Source organism: Hemiscyllium ocellatum, chromosome 1 (genome assembly GCF_020745735.1).
Source record: "Hemiscyllium ocellatum isolate sHemOce1 chromosome 1, sHemOce1.pat.X.cur, whole genome shotgun sequence".
Lineage (NCBI taxonomy): Eukaryota > Metazoa > Chordata > Chondrichthyes > Orectolobiformes > Hemiscylliidae > Hemiscyllium > Hemiscyllium ocellatum.
In genome coordinates, this window is record NC_083401.1 from 161,593,843 (window position 1) to 161,612,395 (window position 18,553).

The window sequence follows — 18,553 nt, forward strand, 5'->3', positions numbered from 1 at the left end:
AGGTACTGAAGGTTTGCTGCAACAATCACAGCAGCACATATTAAACAAACTGGAATTTGACAATTTGTACTTCAGTTGCATTCACAGAGCACCAAACTAAAATGAATAATTTAATGCCGGAAACAGAGACAGTTATTGTGTTAAGGACAAAGGCAGACCGATCTGACGTTAACTACGCTGTCAGTAGGGTGCATGATCAAAATTAACAACATTCTTATTATGAGAAGAACATTTGCAAACAGGCAAACAAGAATTAATGTATAAAACACTTACTCATTGAATACCAAGTCTGGTGCAAAGTAAAGCATTGTGCCACTGGTGTGTTTGTATGATCTCCAGCTAAGGCTAAATGTCATTAAGCACATCCAGGAATACCGGAGTAGAGTCATTTGGTCATCAAGTGCCATTGTTCTGAATCCTGCAAAACAGAATATAACAGTCATAAAACAGTTCTTGAAACAATTTTTGATCTAGAATTGTCACTTTTCTGTTTGATTTTATATTTTATATTCCATTTCGTTTCACTACACTCACCCTTACTCCTTCTCAGATCTCAATGGCCATTTAGCTCCACTCCCACTAGACAGCCTGATTCTGATTCTGCATTAGTAAAGCCATCAAAGGAATGACAAATATGTCTTTATTTCTGTTACAGAACATATTAAGTAATAACACAGAATGACTTGAAAATTCCCGTGCCTTCCTTGATTTAGACAGCCAGAATTCCTGATGGAAGCAGGGAGCTTGTTATTCCTGTGACATCTTTACATATAGATTGTATGTCTTAAAATAAATCACTCTCCTGAATCTCCCACCTGTCCATAAAGGGATTGTTCCGATAGATGTAAATGTATCAATTTTTATGGTCTTATCAATGGAATCCAGAAGTCCAAAGTTGTAGTTATTGGTCTTGAATGCCTTTTTATGAATGGATTGGTTGTCTAGAAGTTGAAGAATTGTGGAGGGCTATTTCATTGTTTTACAAACTTCTTCCAAATGTCTTCCAAGGAAGTTCTAATGAAATATGACTTCTACTTCACCATTTTGACATAAGGAGAATTTTAATCATAACATACAGGTTGGGGGCAACTTTCAAAGGCCAGATGTATTTTTTTTATAGATTGAAGTCAAGGGAGATAGTTTTGTCAATAGATGGTGTATGGAGTAACATTGAACCCTTGACTGTCTGGTAATTCAAAATTATACAATCAAATGGCAGTTAGTTGTGATAATGGTAGTCATGTGACCAAGCCTCCTTAGAGAGCAGCAGCAGTTATCAAGGCCAAAGTTTAAACTGCAGCTAGACCACTGTCAATGGCCCATCTCAGAGGTTAAGTTGAGAGTCATTAATGCATCATGCAGGATGGGTATGACTCGTAATTCTATTGTGTAAGGGCTTTTCTTGGAGATGATTATTTCTGTACCACAGAACAATATGATAGTATTCTAAATTCTTCAGGAGGTAGATAAGTGTTGATTATCTGATTAACATCGACTGTGGTGATGTTTCCAAAAGGAGATTGCTGAATCACATGATTATAGCAGTCATATTTGTTCAACTGTTTCTTGTCTTTTTAAAGTCATTTTTGGATATGTATTAATACGTATCTTTTACCCTTAGTCTGACACCTTGTTCCCTCAGGAAAATACTCAGGTAAACTTCATTTTTCTATGTATTCCAATAACAAATGGTAAAGAGGCATTCCTTCATTCTCTTACTCACTTATGAGAAATCAACATACATTTGTTTATTTGAAAGCAACTAATGCTGGGTTTCAAGATAAAATTATTTTTGGGTGATGGGGGACTGTTGTTTTGGTTTCATGTTTCTATAAAGATCTATAGGTCCCTTCCTTCTCTTGGGATCTGGTCTGCAGTGCTCAGGCTGATGTAGGTTATAGAACAGAGCCTTGGAGAGTTCTGTGTTTAAGTCAGAGGTAGGTATACTCAGTAAGTGTTCTAAGGAAAGGTCATTGTACTCAAAACATAAACTCTGATTTCTCTTCACAGATGTTGCCAGACCTGTTGAGATTTTCCAGCAATTTCTGTTTTCGTTGTAAATATATTCAAGCTGTACTGGTAGCAATTTTCAGGTTGTAGAACCTCAGGAGAGCTAACTTGCCTTGTCCTGCAGTTTTGTGCAAGACTCTGATGAAATTAGCCCTTTATCAGTTGCCTCTGCTGCCCTCAAGTGACTGTCTAGCCCCTAGTGTGCTGCACTGAGGCTTCCTGACTGGGTGAGACATGTCCATTACTATCATCTTGGCCATGTTGAGGAAGTTTGACAGCTGGGCAAGACATTGGTGAGGGGTGACCATGATGAGGGGCATATGTAAGGTAAATCACCAAGATTTTTCCCACGGGCAAGGGAGTCCGAAACTAGAGGGCGTAAGTTTAAGGTGAGAAGGTAACGATTTCAAAGGAACCTGAGGGGCAACTTTTTCATACAGAGGGTGATGCGTATATGGAACAAACTACCAGAGGAAGTGATAGATGTGGGTACAATTATAACGTTTAAAAAACATTTCCATGGGTACATGGACAGGAGAGGTTTAGAGGGATCTAGTCCAAATGAAAGGCAAATGGGACTAGTTTAGTTTAGGAAACATGATCAGCATAGATCATTTGGGCCGAGGGGTCTCTTTCCATGCTGTACGGCTATCAAACTCTTTGATTCATTGGTTAATGAAGATGTAGGCTCCTCCTTATGCTCATCTACAGTTCTTTCAGTAATCTGGTAAAATGGATACAGAACTGGCTTGGTAATAGAAGACAAAGTGTAGTGGTGGAAGGATGTTTTCTACCTGGAGATCTGTGACCAGTGGTGTTCCACAGGGATCAGTGCTGGGGCACAGGAGAGGAGGATATCGATGGTCTGATTAATAAACTTGTGGACGACGCAAAGATTCGGGGAGCTGTAGATAGTGAGAAGGATTGCCAGAGAATATAGCAAGATATAGATAGGCTGGGCCTATCTCTACACTTGGGTGGAGAAATGACAGATGGAATTTAATCTAGACAAATATGAGATGATGCATTTTGGAAGGTCTAATGTAGGAGGGAGATATAGGTAAATGGCAGAACTCTTAGAAGCATTAACAAGTAAAGGGATCCACGAGTACAGGTCCACAATTCCCTGAAAGTGGCTACAAAAGTAGATAAGATGGTCAAGAATGTGTAAGGCGTGCTTGTGTTATTCAGCATAGATGTAAAAAAATGGGCAAGTCATATTACAGCCATACAGATCTTTAATTTGGCCATATTTGGAATATTATGTACAGTTCAGGTTGCCTCGTACTAGAAGAACACTGAGGTTTTGGAGAGCATACAGAAAAGGTTCACCAGGATATTGCCTTATTTCGAACATGTTAACTATGAGGAGAGACTAGTCAACTTGGTTCATTTACACTTGAATGTTGGAGGCTGAGAGGCAACCTCATAGAAGTGTACAAAATTATGTAAGGCACAGGTAGAATGGATAATCAGAGTCTTTTTCCCAGGGTAGAAATGACAATTACTAGGGAACATAGGTTTAAGGCAAAATGGAAAAGTTTAAAGGAGATCTGACTTGCAAGATCTTTACACAGAGGGTGATAAGTGCCTGGAAGGTGCTGCCTGAGGAGATAATAGAAACAGATACAATGGCATTGGTTTAAAAGGCATCTTGACAGATACATGAATAGGCTGGGAATAGAAGGATTCAGGCCGCTTAGAGCTAAAATGTTTTTAGTTTAGAAAGGTGTTGTTTGTTGGTGCAGGCTTGGTGGGCCGAACGGCCTGTTCCTCTGCTGTACTGCTCTTTGTTATTTGTTACTTGTTCATTTCTCTGGTCTGGGAACTTGGAGTTCTTAATTAATTTGGAGCAATGGACTCTCACCACATTTTCTCTGCATTTCCCTCAATCTCTACTACTACTGCTCTTATACCTTAGCTGCCTTACACTCCTTCGATTCTTCACCTTGAGTTCAGCCAGTCTATATTCGGAGGGCTTTACTTGAGTTATCCCAAACTGTTTGGATTCAATGGCCCCTTACAGGACCACTGCATTTTGTTCAGCTTTTTGCACCTTTAAGAACTTTTTTGAATGAATTTATTTTTGGATGTCCAATTCCTCACCAGCCACAAACTCTTTTGGTCAATTGGTCCCTTTTTATTCTGTTTATTTTCTCTGGCTCCTTCTTTGACTATTTACTTTGGCAGGCTCTAGTTGACCTCCTTCGATTTCTCCGACTGCTCAATCTCTTTCTGGCCTCCTTCTGCAACCTAACAGATTCTGTGATTTTGTGAACATGATGGAGGGGAACAGAAATGCACCCCCACCCACCTACCTGTCCTGTTCCTTGGTTTTTACAGCAGACCTAGGGAGGGAGGGGGATGTTTCTATCACCTCCTTCTGAAGTTAGGGATGGGTCAGTTTTGGTGTCTGAGTAAACTAATGTACTGGCGCACTTGCAGTCAGAGGTGTGGGAACACTTCTCAGAAGGACAAAACACCTGTAGATTTTGGGGAATTTTGCCTGGGTGGGCTAACATAAGGTAATTCTCTCAAGTGACTAGATCCTGCAGCAAGGGGCTCTGTAGATTCAGCTGTGCCTTTGCTGCAGTATCACTCAAGACTATTCTAATGGATGTCCACTATTCCCCCTCATCTGGCTTATCATCCAACCTCCAACAATCAGGCTTAGAAAGGCCTTTTTTAGAAGTGTGGGAACACACTGGTCTTTAGGTGTTCTCTTTTGCAGACTTGAGGTGGACTATATAAACCCTCATTTGTATTCCCTTTCCTGGGTATAGCTTCCTTCTAATCTCCCCCTTCATCATACCACTGATTTTGGGGTGACTGAAATAGTCTGAATTATTAGGCTTATGTCATAAATGAGGTCAAAGTTATCAGCAATCTCTAGCTGTGAGGACTCTCTGCGCAATGAAATGAATTCTCAGGTTACAAGGTAGATAATATTTAATTCGAGTAATATTAGCTCACATAATTCATCATAGGCATTCTGTATTTTTACGCAGAATCCCATCGGTCAACAGTGATCGTCTTTTGCCTTTCAAACTCTCAATAGCTCCGTATACATTTTTTTTCAACAATCCTGAATTGTTGGTCATGTATCTTGTGGACCAATTCATATTTTATAAAGATGGCAACTTTAGTAATCCCCATAATCAATGAACAGTCCAGGGATCAACATGATACAGACTTCTCAAGTTTTCCTATGTCAAAAGGTCGAAAGAGTGTATGTTCAAGGTAAAAAGTGTTTTCTGAATTTTAAAGTAAATTTAAGGTACAGCCACAGCTGTCAGATAGAACTGCTAAGAGACAGGCTGTTCCAAAATAGATACATGTAACACTGGCTGTTAAATGAATACCTGAGTTTTGGTTGCTGTTTTGACAGCAAACATTAGAGACCGAGGGGTGACCTTATAGAGGTTTATAAAATCATGAGGGGCATGGGAAGGGAAAATAGACAAGGTCTTTTCCCTGGAATGGGAGAGTCCAGAACTAGAGGGCATAGGTTTTGAGTGAGAGGGGAAACATTTGGAAGGGACCTAAGGGGCAACATTTTTCACGCAGAAGGTGGTGCGTGTATGGAATGAGCTGCCAGAAGAAGTGGTGGAGGCTGGTACAATTACAGCATTAAAAAGGCATCTGGATGGGTATATGAATAGGAAGGGTTTAGAGGGATATGGGCCAGGTGCTGGCAAATGGGACTAGATTAGGTTAGGATATCTGGTTGGCATGGACAAGTTGGACCAAAGGGTCTGTGTCCAATATCGGACCAATGAGAGAGAATGATGTTGGAGGTATAAAAAACGTGGCCATTTTGAAAATTGGTCAGAGCAACTGACGTACAGCCAGAGAGCAAAGGCCATCTGAAGAAATAAACACCTTGCTGTCAAAGAAATTTCGGAAGGCACTATCAATCAAAATACCCGCAGTAAAAAGAAAGAAATCGACCCAGGGAGAGGACAGCAGAATAGGAAGATCAGAAGGAAGACAGCATAAGAGACTGTGGGGCCTTGAGATTAAGTTAATGTAACGTTTCATAATTGAGTTACTAGAACAGCACTTAGCAGAATTGTGTTCAGTTAAGGGATAGTGATTAGTTAGGAGAAAGAGTGTCCAGTTTGTTAATAGTTTGACATTCACTATTAGAGTTAAATAAATAAACTGTTAATTTTCTTTACATAGTGGAAATTAGGAGTTTTCTTTCACTCAGTCACACCTTTAGCAGATTACGAGATGACACGAGCTTTTCTGAGAGTTTTATTTTAATTAGAAGGAGGGTTCGATCTCTGCATCATAACTTCTAGTTAACTAATGCTGAATCATATTTCTTTTGGCCATCATAAATGCCCTGCTACTTTTTCGAAAATAGTGAAGACAGGCTCCACGTCACTGTCTTCAAATTTGGACTGTTATCAGGTGGAGGTGAGATTTCCTGTACAGCTTCTATCGATCAGGTTTCTCTCTGAACATGCAAATCTATTTCCAATTTTCAGAGCAGGAAAGTACTTGCCTTTCCTCTCTTCCTCTTTCTTGCCCTTTTTTTGTTTCTCCTTTAACACTAGCAGTATCCTATATTTTGAGTGCTCCATACTGGTCATGTGGAATGGGTCAGCTTCTGTAGTTAATTCCTCATTTACCTGTTCAGGAATGGAACTATGTTCCAGATACTCAGTCAGTATTTTAAAATTTTAATTTCATTTTACCTTGCTGGGCAGCTTCACCTGTAATTCCTCAGCCACAGCTTTTAATTGGTCTGTGCACTGGCTTTCTACCATTTTAGTGTTTAAACTATTCATGTCTCTGAATCAAAATATACTATTTTCTAATATTCGAGTAAAGAGGTTTTGTTGTTGTCATTTAGTTTGTTTCACAAATTGTTCCTGTAATCTAATTTTCTTCTTTATGTTTCCATCAGTTTATTTAGGTACATTTTTTAGATTTGGACTTCTTTGGTCAAATTGTTTGGCTTGTTTTATTTGATCCAATTCCAGGCATTCAGTGCACAATTTCTGCCAGACAGACCGAAAATTTTCAAGCAAATCTCTCTTTGTATTCGCACTAACTGTCCAACTGTGGATTGTAATTTAATATTCCCCTTTTTTGAAGGGGGAAGAGTACTAGCACCCCTTCCTCCTGATTTTAGGCTCTGACTTTGCAAGAATCACAACACTTGTCACACATTCTTAGTTGCAGGGGAGATCTTGTGATACAAGTGCACTTACAAACATACATGGTGGTAGAATCAGAATGGATAAAGACATTATTCAATTAGTAATGAATTAAATACAAAACAATCAAGGATACCAGTCTGTCAATGTTCTTGCTTTACAAATGGAGTCCAAGAGTCCAAAGCTGAAGTTAGCAGTCTGGAATTCCTTTGTCAGGGAGGTTGATTGGCTAGCCGGCAGTTGAGGAATTGAAGGCAGTTTCTTCTCTTTTAATGTTCCTGCAAAAGTCTTCTTAGGACGTTCTTCTGAAATGTAACTTCTGCTTCAGTTTGATGAAAGCAGTTTTCATTTACTTGCACAATGCCAAAATACAACTTCTTTTACAAGTCAGAGGCTGTTCCTTTGTAGCTTAGAGTGTTTGTTGATTTTGTCAGTAGATGTCATATGCAGCAGCACTGTCCCCTTAGCGCTGTCTGCTATTCCAAACTGTATGGTTAAATAGGCAGTTGGGTTCAATACTATGGCCAAGCTTCCTAAAGGAGGAGTAATTACCATTGAGGCAAGGGTTCAATGTGCAAACAACGATCAGGCCTGTTTCAGGCATTAAGTAGAGAGTGATTAAGACTTCTGCCTGTATTTTGTATACAGCTTGCAATTTTATTATGTGAGAGTTTTTCTTGGAGACAGTCATGTCTACAGCAGATTATAACACAATATTTGGCATTCTGGATCCAACAGGTGTTATCTATCTGGCTGACACAGACTTCGGAAAGGTGTCTATAAGGTAATTACTAAGTCTAGTCAAATGATTATTGCATCCTTCCTTTTTGAGCTGTTTGCTACCTTTTTAAAACAGTTACTATATATCCAAATAGGTATTAACAATTGATTTTTACTCTATTCACGAGACATACTTAAAATCCAATGCCTCTTTTCTGTTACTGGATAGGCATCCAATGAGGTCAGAAATGGACAGGTCCAAGGTATGCTATACTGATCACTGGAAATAATTTTGGACAATTATTTATTGATTTAGAGGTTTTATAATATCATGGTTAACAGAATTGCTTCTAATACTTCTTCTGCAATGTCTTCAACCACTTAAATTACATCTTCTGTGATCTGCCAGTTCTTTCCTTTAAGTTGCTGCTGTAGGACTATGTTCAGTGGCACTCATGTTTGAATCACATGTACAGCTTGCTAGTTATATTTAAAAGAAGACTAATCATTAATGCCTGATATAATGTGAATGGGAGTATAGCAGATGAGTTAGATACTACTCTGGTGTATCTTGGTTCCAGCCAGAGGTTTAGTGGAGCCACGTAAGAGCAGAGCTTCAAATTAGTCACAAAGAAAATCAGCCTAGAGTGTGCATCTCACATTTCAAACATGAACTTAGATTATCTGCAAAGGAATACCTAATTTCAAGCATAGAAAATCACAGTAAGGGGCTGTGTGTTCCAGGTGGGAGAGCAGGTCCAGCCTGTTACCTGGTGTTTGGAAATTACTTATTAATTTTTAAAGCGATTCTAAGGAGATCCTTACTTCTGCTAAATGCATGGAATCCAGGCAGATCTCCAGCAAATTCAATAGCCTGAAATTCCATTCAGGAACAGATACTGGAGATGCACCTCTTTCTGGGTGAACACCTGGTACAGGTGTGTGAAGTAGGGAATATCTCTCCAGACTGCTGAGATGACCTGCAAGGTTTCCTAGCAGGCAGAAGCCCTCAATTATAGCCTTGCTAATGTCAAACTGAATTGATGAGGTAGAATGTTAAACAAAAATGTCGTAAAGAATATGTGTATCATTTGAAAAAAACTTATGGTGAAAACAATGTTAATTGAGGCCTAAGGCAAAATAATACGAGAAATAAAAAAATTCACTACCTTTCTTAAATAAAACATAAAACCACCCAAGTATCTCACGGATTGTCACAAGCTCTCTCCATGCAGTTCACTGTATAAAGATTTTTAAGCAAACAGGCAGTAAATAATGAGTTTTTTTATTCCTCAGTACAGTTTTACAAGATGTGAATCAGCAGCTGCTACTTTTAATCGGGTCAGCAAAGCCAGAAGACAAAGTAGTTAGAAAGTTAAGTACAACAGGTGAAGGACAACTTGGCATATGTAGCTATCCACCCATCAGTAAGCAGGCTGAAGTTACCATGAAAGTCTGCATTCTCAACTTGCTCCTTGCCTGAGGTTATTGCAGTACCAGTCAACTCTCTGCAATGGGGGCAAAAGGCTCTTAAGTACAGTGGTAATTTCCAGACTTTGGAGCCAGGAGATCTGGGTTCAAGTCCCACCTGTTCCAGTAATGTAAACAATATCTCTGGACAAGTTGATTCAAAAATATCTAGAATTATAATGCAATGAAGCTTAAGGGATAGTGATTGCAGTGAAATTCTTCTGTTTTCCCATTTACAATGATTCCTGTCAGAAAACTCTGATCTAAATGATTTTACATTGGTATTTTTAATGTTTCTGGTTTGAACTAGCCAGCTACAGTTGCACCTGTCAGAACCACAACAATATTTCTATTGCCTCTGGCTGCTGATAGAACCAGTAGAACTATCGTATGTCCCTGATAGACCCAGGAATTAGTTCTGAAGAGAATGAGAGCAATTTTTAAAAAGTGTAGGCATGAAAAAAAATCAAAGCTAACCAAGAATAAAGATGCAAAGGAATAAGTAAACTAAGATATTAAGAAGAAAAATACGTTGTGATAAATTTATTAACTCTGTGCTCAAAAAAGTAGGAAATTAAAATAAACAGAGATTTACAATTCCAAATCAGGTACAAATTGTGACTGAAACAGCTAATGGAATAATAACTTTTATCTCAAGGGGCTGGAATATTATGAAAAATAAGTGATGTTTCAGCTGGACATAGTAATGGTTAAGGTGAAAGTGAGGACTGCAGATGCTAGAGATTAGAGTCGAGAGTGAGGTGCTGGAAAAGCACAGCAGGTCAGGCAGCATCTGATGAGCAGGAGAATCAACATTTCAGGCAAAAGCCTGGACTCCTGATGAAGGGCTTTTATCTGAAATATCAATTCTCCTGCTCATCGGATGCTGCCTGACCTGCTGTGCTTTTTCAGCACCACACTCTTGACAATAGCAATGGTTAAGACCATCTAAAACACCATGTTCAAATTTGGGCACTGCACCTCAGCTTTTTGAAGGGTGCAGGACACATTCACAGGGATAATACTGAGCTAAGAGGAATAAATTTTAAGAGCTAGTTATATCTATCTGGTTTTCTTTCCTCTGAGTATAGAAGCCTGTCATCGGCTGTCTTTTCATTCAAGAGTGACATCTGCTCAGGATTATGAGCTACTGCTTTGGGTCTTCAAGTGATAGAACAGTCCACGTCCCAACCTAAAGATCTTTGTACACATGAGGCATGATGTCCAATGAGATAGTGGGAGTTGGAGGGCAGGATTTGCTTCCTTTTCTCTGCTTCTTTGTCAGTACTCTGCTTCGTCATTAAGGTGTTGTGACTCAAAGAATGATGTAACCTGATGAACAAGTTGGTGCCATTTTGTAGAAATGGTAGAGGCATTTCCCAGTCATTATGGTCAATAGTGCTATGCCCCAAGGACAGCCTCAGTGCCCTGAAGCCTGTTCTTTGTCCTCCATGCTCACCAATGCCATTTAGGGAAGTAAATATGCTATCTTAACCCTATCTGGCCTACATATGACCCCTGATACACAGTAATGTGGTTGACTCTTAAATGTCCTCAGAAATGGCTGAGCAAGCTACAATTCAAGGAAAATTAGAGATGAGAAACAGATGCTGGCTCTGTCAATGACGCCCACAATACCACATATTAGAAAGACGGGAGAGCGTGTGGAAGCACAAAAGGGTATTGGGTTCACTAGTGTTTGGGCTTGAGGAAGTATTAGCAAGAAATCTGTAGTCAGAAACTGCTGTCCCTGTAAATTAAGCATACTTTGAAGCCTGAGTCTCAAGACAGATCTAGGCCTGTATGGGAGAATGCTGCTGTAAGAAGCTTTAATAATCAAAGTAAAACAGTGCCTTCCAGAACATCAAGTTATTGCGAAATGCTTAATAGCAATGAACTATTGTTGAAATTGAATGCCTCTTGTGATGTACACTTTTAAAAGATTGATTTAGTGATTTAACTGAAGCATTCTACAACATATTTGATGAAGTTATGATGCTGACATTCGAATTGTTAGTGCCATATGGCATAATAAGTTGAAAAATAACATAACCTTTGAAACATCTTTTCAAAAATCATTTGAGTATTTTGTTTGATGATTTCACGGTAGTTAGTTCCTCCTGCCTGACTAATAATGCAAGCAGTCAGATATTTGAGCACATCATATTGGTTAATTGAACAGATCATGCTTATTTAATGAAGTTATTAAAATGTGACATAAAGATTAACATCCACAATTAAGAAGACCAATACTTAGACATACATAATAGATATTGATAAACGCATAGAAGTATTGTCTATTTAAAGATTATTTCCTATATACTAACTGCTTTCCTTTAACTTCCTTTGTGGCTTTCCTGTGTAAACAACACTTGAATCAAAATATCTGAACTATTTAAATAGTACTATTCTTATCTTGGCAAGCTCTTACTTGTGTTTACATATAGGTAAAATATAAATGATATAATAAACAGGGAAACCACAAAAGAAACAATGGAAAAAATACTGAGTCTAAAGCACCATAAGGAAAGAAATTTGATTCTGTAGCAGCATTTCTAGTGGTGCCACTCAGACTTACATTAACTCATTGGCACAAGCAGCACCACAGGCTGTACCTGCACAATCTGTACCTTGTTCTTCAATGAGATCATTGCTAAAAGTGGTGCTACACAAATGAATTTTTCCACTGCACTGTTTAGCAAAAGCCTAATTTCATGTCAATGCCGAGATTCATTAATAAATTCTATTTCAAATCTGAAGTTTGGAGGTTATCATAGTAAAAATTTCGGTCTGCCAGAAATTATTACGTTTTAATAGAATTAGGTGGCAGCTGTGGCTTAGTCAAAGCGTTCTCTTTAAATGAGCGATAGCATTAGCATCCCCTGGCCAATCAGGGAGTGTGGGAATCATGGGATGCTGATTATGTCAAAGAAAGGCTTTTTACTGAAGGGAACCTCAGTAAGGTCCAACTGGATATGATTTCTGGAGGCTGCAGAAACCATAGGAATGGAGAGAAAATCTGGGAAAGCCACATCTCAGACCTCTCAACTAACTGGAGATCTTGCTGCAGTAAGATGAGCTCTGCCAAGGATATGAGGAAAAGGATATGGATTTGTCTTGATAGCCACTGCTGGCATCTCATGATATCTGCCACACCTACCAATAGGTGGCACAAGATAAACATTATTTGAATTAGTTTGCTGCCACCAATCCTCATACATCAATACTGTGTCTAGGACGTGGTAGAGGAAAGAACTTACATTACTCGTCAGGCATAATTATGAAGCACAACAGTGAGTTGTACAGAATACATTGCTTCCTGCAAAGGCTAATGTCAAATGCCCTGTCTTCACTGAAAAACTGAAAGCAGAGTTATGAGTGTTAACCATGGTTTGTGCATGGCAAAGGAAAGGTCAGGATTTATCGTGAAAGAAAGGACAGTATTTGTGGAGGACATGTGAGAGCCATGGACACTAGATGGCAATACGACAAGGGTGCATGTGCTAGCTGTTTGGACGGGCATGTAAAATACCTTCAGAGAAGAATAGAAGGAAGCAGGAGGTGAACGTATTCTGAAGAATGTTGAGCAATTGAATGCTGATAAAGTCAGAGGAGACCACACCTTTCAGGAGGAGAGCACACATCCTTGGGGAGAGACATACAGGACTGCCCATCAGTGACAGCTGTATTGACAGCCATCAGCAATGCTGGTCTACTAGGTCCACTGTAATGAACGTCCCATTTCAGAAGCCTACAGATGTTAGCATCAACGTGCTAAAAATCTGGGCTTCCGGAGATAATGGGGCTCACACATGTCCAAAAACTAATCATCTGCTTGTAAATCCTGTGGTCTTGTCTTCTGGGAGCTGGATATTTATGTGCAGCGGTATGTGTCTGACAATAAGGCAGCTGATGCTGCTTATGTTTCTGTTACTGCTTCACTTGTTCCTCATTATTGTGCAAAGTAGAGCTGCTCCCATGCTGTACTGAAAGCTGGCAGTAGGAATGTGCAGCTGAAAGTGACTGAAGTGCAAGGCAGAAGAACTGACTTTCAAGAAGTTGACAATTATCTAACAAGAAGTGAGAAGATGAATTGTGAGTGGCAGTATCTCACCTAGTCACAGCTGCACCTCTTTGGTTTTCTAGCTTATCAGTTTCACTGAACATACACTGTGCACTGTATACACGCTTGGTGACCCTGATGAGTTGCAACTCGATCAGGAAATAGATTTGCTGCCTGTTAAAGTAGACGTATCAGTTTGAATATTTAAATGCCTTGTCTGATACAATGAAACATAGAAGCTGGCAGGACAATTCAGAATCTCAACTCAATGTAACTTTTAGGGGATTAAATGTGCACTGTACTCCTCACACACCTTCTTTTGCCCATTAAAACATACTCATGCCATATTTAAAATTTAAGGAAAACTCATTCATAAGAAGGAATATGCTGGCAATTTATGCTTATTCCACATTGCCGAATGTGCAGTTAAGAGTCGACCATGTTACTGTGGGGCTGGAGTTGCCTGTAGGCCAGATTCAAGGTTAGAGTGGTGCTGGAAAGGCACAGCAGATCAGGCAGCATCTGAGGAGCAGGAAAATCTGTCCTGAAACGTCAATTTTACTGCTCCTCGGATGCTGCCTGACCTGCTGTGCTTTTCCAGCACCACTCTAATCTGGACTCTGATCTCCAGCATCTGCAGTAGCCACTTTCGCTTTGCAGGCAAAGACAGCAGATTTTTTTTCCTAAAGGGCATTCATTTTTAACAGCAATTAACACTAACTACATGCTGTCCATTAGACTAGCATTTTATTAAGTTCAAATTCAAATTTCATCATCTGCTATGTTGGGATTCATAACTACATCCCCAGAACCTTAGCCGAGGGTTCGAGCTCAGTCACGAGTCCATTAACACTACCATCATAAACAGTTTCACTATATTTCAATAGTACTTCAATGGCTGTAAAGCATTTTGGGACACCCTTATGAAAAGTACTGTATTCCTCGATATTTTCTCACAGAAATCTAAGTTCCACTGAATAACCATTCATCTTTTTATTGTATTAGCCTTAAAGGTTATCATAATTATTTGAAACAAATAGTAGCATTAGAATAGTTCACAACAATGCAGGCCAGTGCATTCAGATGAGATAATGACAGTAAAACTGTAGGACAGAATGGTACAAGCATTATCCTCCCAATTCCTCCAAACCAAAAGGGTAGCCATGGGCACCCGTATGGGACCTAGCTATGCCTGCCTCATTGTGGAACAGTCCATCTTCCCAGTTACAACAGCACCACTCCCCACCAATTCCTCTGGTACATCGATGACTGTAGCGCCGCCACCTTGCGCTCCGACGAGGAGGTTGAACAGTTTATCAACTTCACCAACACCTTTCACCCTGACCTCAAATTCACCTGGACCATCTCGGACACCTCCCCACCCCCCACTTCCTGGACCTCTCAATCTCCACTAATGAAGGACATCTACTACAAGCCTACCGACTCCCACAGCTATCTGGACTACATCTCCTCCCTCCCTACCTCCTGTAAAAACACCATCCCTTATTCCCAATTCCTCCACCTCCGCTGCATCTGTTCCCAGGATGACCAATTCCACCTTAGAAAATCCCAGATGGCTTCCTTCTTCCAAGATTGCAATTTCCCTTCCCACCTGGTTGACAATCCCCTCCAGCATATCTCCTCCACTTCCCGCACCACCACTGTTGAACCGCATCCCTCCCAACAGAACATGGTTCTCACCTTCCACCCCACCAACCTCCGCATACATCGCATCATCCACCGCCCGTTCCACCACCTACAAAACAGACCCCAACATCAGAGATATATTTCTCTCCCCACCCCTATCAACATTCTGGAGAGACTATTCCCTCGTCAGGACCACATCGCCCATCAGTCCATACTCCATTCCTGGCACCTTGCCCTGCCACTGTAGGAAGTGCAAAACCTGTGCCCACACTACTCCCCTCGACCCAAAGAATCTTTCCACATCTGACAGAAATTTATCTGTACCTCCACCAATGTCATCAACTGTATCCATTGCACCCAATGTGGTTTCCTCTACATCAGGGAGACAGGACGCCTACTTGCAGATTGTTTCAGGAGAACATCTCTGGGACACCTGCACCCACCAACCTCACCATCCCATAAATGAACACTTCAATTTCCCCTCCCACTCTGTCAAGGACATGCAGGCGCTGGGCCTCCTCCATCACCGAACTCTTATCACCTGACGCCTGGAGGAAGAACGCCTCCTCTTCCGCCTCGGGACCCTGTAGCCACACAGGATCAATGTGGATTTCAACAGTTTCCTCATTTCCTCTCCCTCCACATTATCCCAGTCCCAAGCCTCCAACTTGGCACCACCCTCTTGACCTGTCCATCACCTTTCCCATCTATCTGCTCCACCCTCCTCTCTGACCTATCACCTTCTCCCTCACCTGGATCTACCTATCACGTTTCAGCTACCTTCCCCCCCCAACCCCACTCCCCTCCCATTTACCTCTCACCCGCCCCAGCCTCATTCCTGATGAAGGGCTGATGCCTCTTCCTTGGAGACTGCCTGACCTGCTGTGCTTTTCCAGCACCACACTCTCGATTCTGATCTCCAGCATCTGCAGTCCTCACTTTCTACCTTATAAAAACTCCCATATTATGAGTTTACTTGCCAGCATAATGTAACATATTTATTCCAATATATTTATTTTCAATAAAAACTAGGACCTAGTCAACTAATTCACAGTTTTAGGACAGGCGACTAGCATGCTATGTTCTACCATTGAACTCAAAGCAGACCTCAGGTATTTTTGTCTGAAAATATAGGGCTGCTGAGGCTGAAACACTTCAGGTTATCATGCCCCAAAAACTATACCACAACAAATCACACACTTGTGTCACAGATTATAGAAATTATGGTTTCAAAGCAGTTTATCTTTGACTCCGATTGTTTTGGAAACCGGTAGGCAAATTTCATCAAGTATTGTATTTTGAGAGATGATTTTGTGAAATATAAAGCTTAACCGCAAATTGCTTCACAATATTAGATGTGACCTTCCTACAATCAAGCACTCCTGGTTGTATATACAGACGTTTTATCAACACCTCACAGTGCACATTCTACGTTCGATTTTTTTTTAAATGAAACTTCGCCCAGCCCAAACTCCGTAACTCATTGAACATCAACTCTAACCATGCAACACCATTATCCATCATTCAACTATATCTCCTAGTTCAAATACTCAGTGATGGTAGCAACTGTGCTGTCTTCTCGCATCTAATTCTCAAAATTATCCTAACAGCATTAGAAAAACCTTTACCTCAATATCAGATCTTCCTTAATATATTCTTTTAGATCTTATCTCTTTTTAATTGATCATGGTGTATGACTGTCTCTAGCAAAGCTATTATTCATTGGCTACTTCCATTGTACCTGGAGACGGTTGGCTAGAAACACTGCAGTCAATGTGGTTCCAAGAATTTGACGCAGCCCACTTAGCTGACAGGAATCTGGAAATCCTGGTGGTCATAGTGGTGGACATGAGGGCTGTCCTTTTTCCTCAGGAATGCCAGAGGAGACCACAACACCACATCCTTCCAGCCACCACACCCATGTCAGTGCAGTGTCCATGTTCTGGAGGAACACCCAACAAAGCAGGAAAAAGGTTAATGACCTTCTGTGCTCTGCAATGATAAATACTGTACTAACTGTTTGAGAGAGTGCATTACCTATTCAGACTCCTAGTTCTCATGTTCTCTCCACTACCTCACACTCCCTTTAACTCTGCCAGTGCATGCACCTTCCACCAAGGCTCACTGTCAATCATTCCTAATATTGCATGCAGCATCTTCCCTCACTTGCACTCACATACCCCACACCCCCAAGACTGCTAACCTTTTATGCCATCTGGTCTTCCTACTTACGTACTTGGCACTCCACCCTTCCTGCATGGGCATCAACATGAACAGCAGAGCCAGGCACCTTCATCTCATTCTGCCCCCTCCCAAGTATCATCCCAGGAGAAAACAGTTTGCAATGGAGAAATGAGGGCAAAGAGAGGTGCTGGGGTGCCCAACATTTATCTGTTCACTCCCTATGAAAAGAGAATCCTTGCCAAAGCAGGTGAGAACTGTGATCACTCATGCAGTGAAAAGGAGAGCTCCATGTCCCTGTTGCCAAGCTTCTTTGTCAAGTACTGTGCTATTCTTCAATCACCATTACTGTGAATATATTCTAAACATACCTAATGTTATATCTGTTTTGCAATTCGTTCCCCACCTTGATATAAGTGACATTCACACAGGCTCCACCCTGAAGAGACCAGCCTCTCTCGATATTCAACCCCTTCTTCAGGTCTGATGTAGACGCATAGTGGGAAGAAATTCCTCCTCATCTCAGTATTAAATTGGCGCCCCTTTATTCAGAGACTATTCCACTGTTCCCACTGTCAAGTGACTTTGGAATCCAATATGTTTCAATGAGTTCACCTCTCATTCTTCTAAATTGTAATGACTAGAATCCCAGCCTGCTTAACGTTTGCTCAAAGGGCAATCCCTCCATGCTAAGAATCATCCGAATTAACATTCTCTGAACAATCAAATAATATCTTTCCTTACGTAGGGAGACCAAAACTGCCCACAGTACTGCATATGTGGTCACACCAGCAGCAGTTGATGTAAGATTTCCCAACTCTTATACTCCAATCGGCTTGAAATAAGGTCCACCATTCCATTAGCTGAAAATGTGTTGCTGGAAAAGCGCAGCAGGTCAGGCAGCATCCAAGGAACAGGAGAATCGACGTTTCGGGCATAAGCCCTTCATTCCTGAAGAAGGGCTTATGCCCGAAACGTCGAATCGCCTGTTCCTTGGATGCTGCCTGACCTGCTGCGCTTTTCCAGCAACACATTTTCAGCTCTGATCTCCAGCATCTGCAGACCTCACTTTCTCCTCCATCATTCCATTAGCCTTCCTGATTACCTGTTGCTCTTGTGGGTTAGCTTTGTGTATTTGATACACTAGTAACCAAAGTCCCTTTGCGTTGCAGCATTTCTCCCTTTGAATAATGCCTTTTTTCAACTGGCACATGGAGGAAAGGGAACTGGTTTGACTGCTTTTTTTCAAAGCTTGGGCTTGAAGGGATTCTTTAGCAGCGTTATCTATTTG

The 18,553-nt window shown here is 40.8% G+C and overlaps 1 protein-coding gene across 5 annotated transcripts in view; it reads right to left on the reverse strand.

The window, feature by feature from the left end:
• Nucleotides 1–18,553, reverse strand: part of nr3c2 (nuclear receptor subfamily 3, group C, member 2) — a 314,785-nt gene that overhangs the window by 65,440 nt on the left and 230,792 nt on the right. For 4 of the 5 annotated variants that reach the window (XM_060827287.1, XM_060827277.1, XM_060827295.1 and 1 more), the window contains one exon: nt 274–418. In XM_060827287.1, coding sequence (XP_060683270.1) covers nt 274–418 — 145 coding nt within the window. Of the gene's footprint in view, nt 1–269; nt 419–18,553 lie in introns of those variants that run through there. The other variant, XM_060827304.1, reaches the window with a different exon arrangement.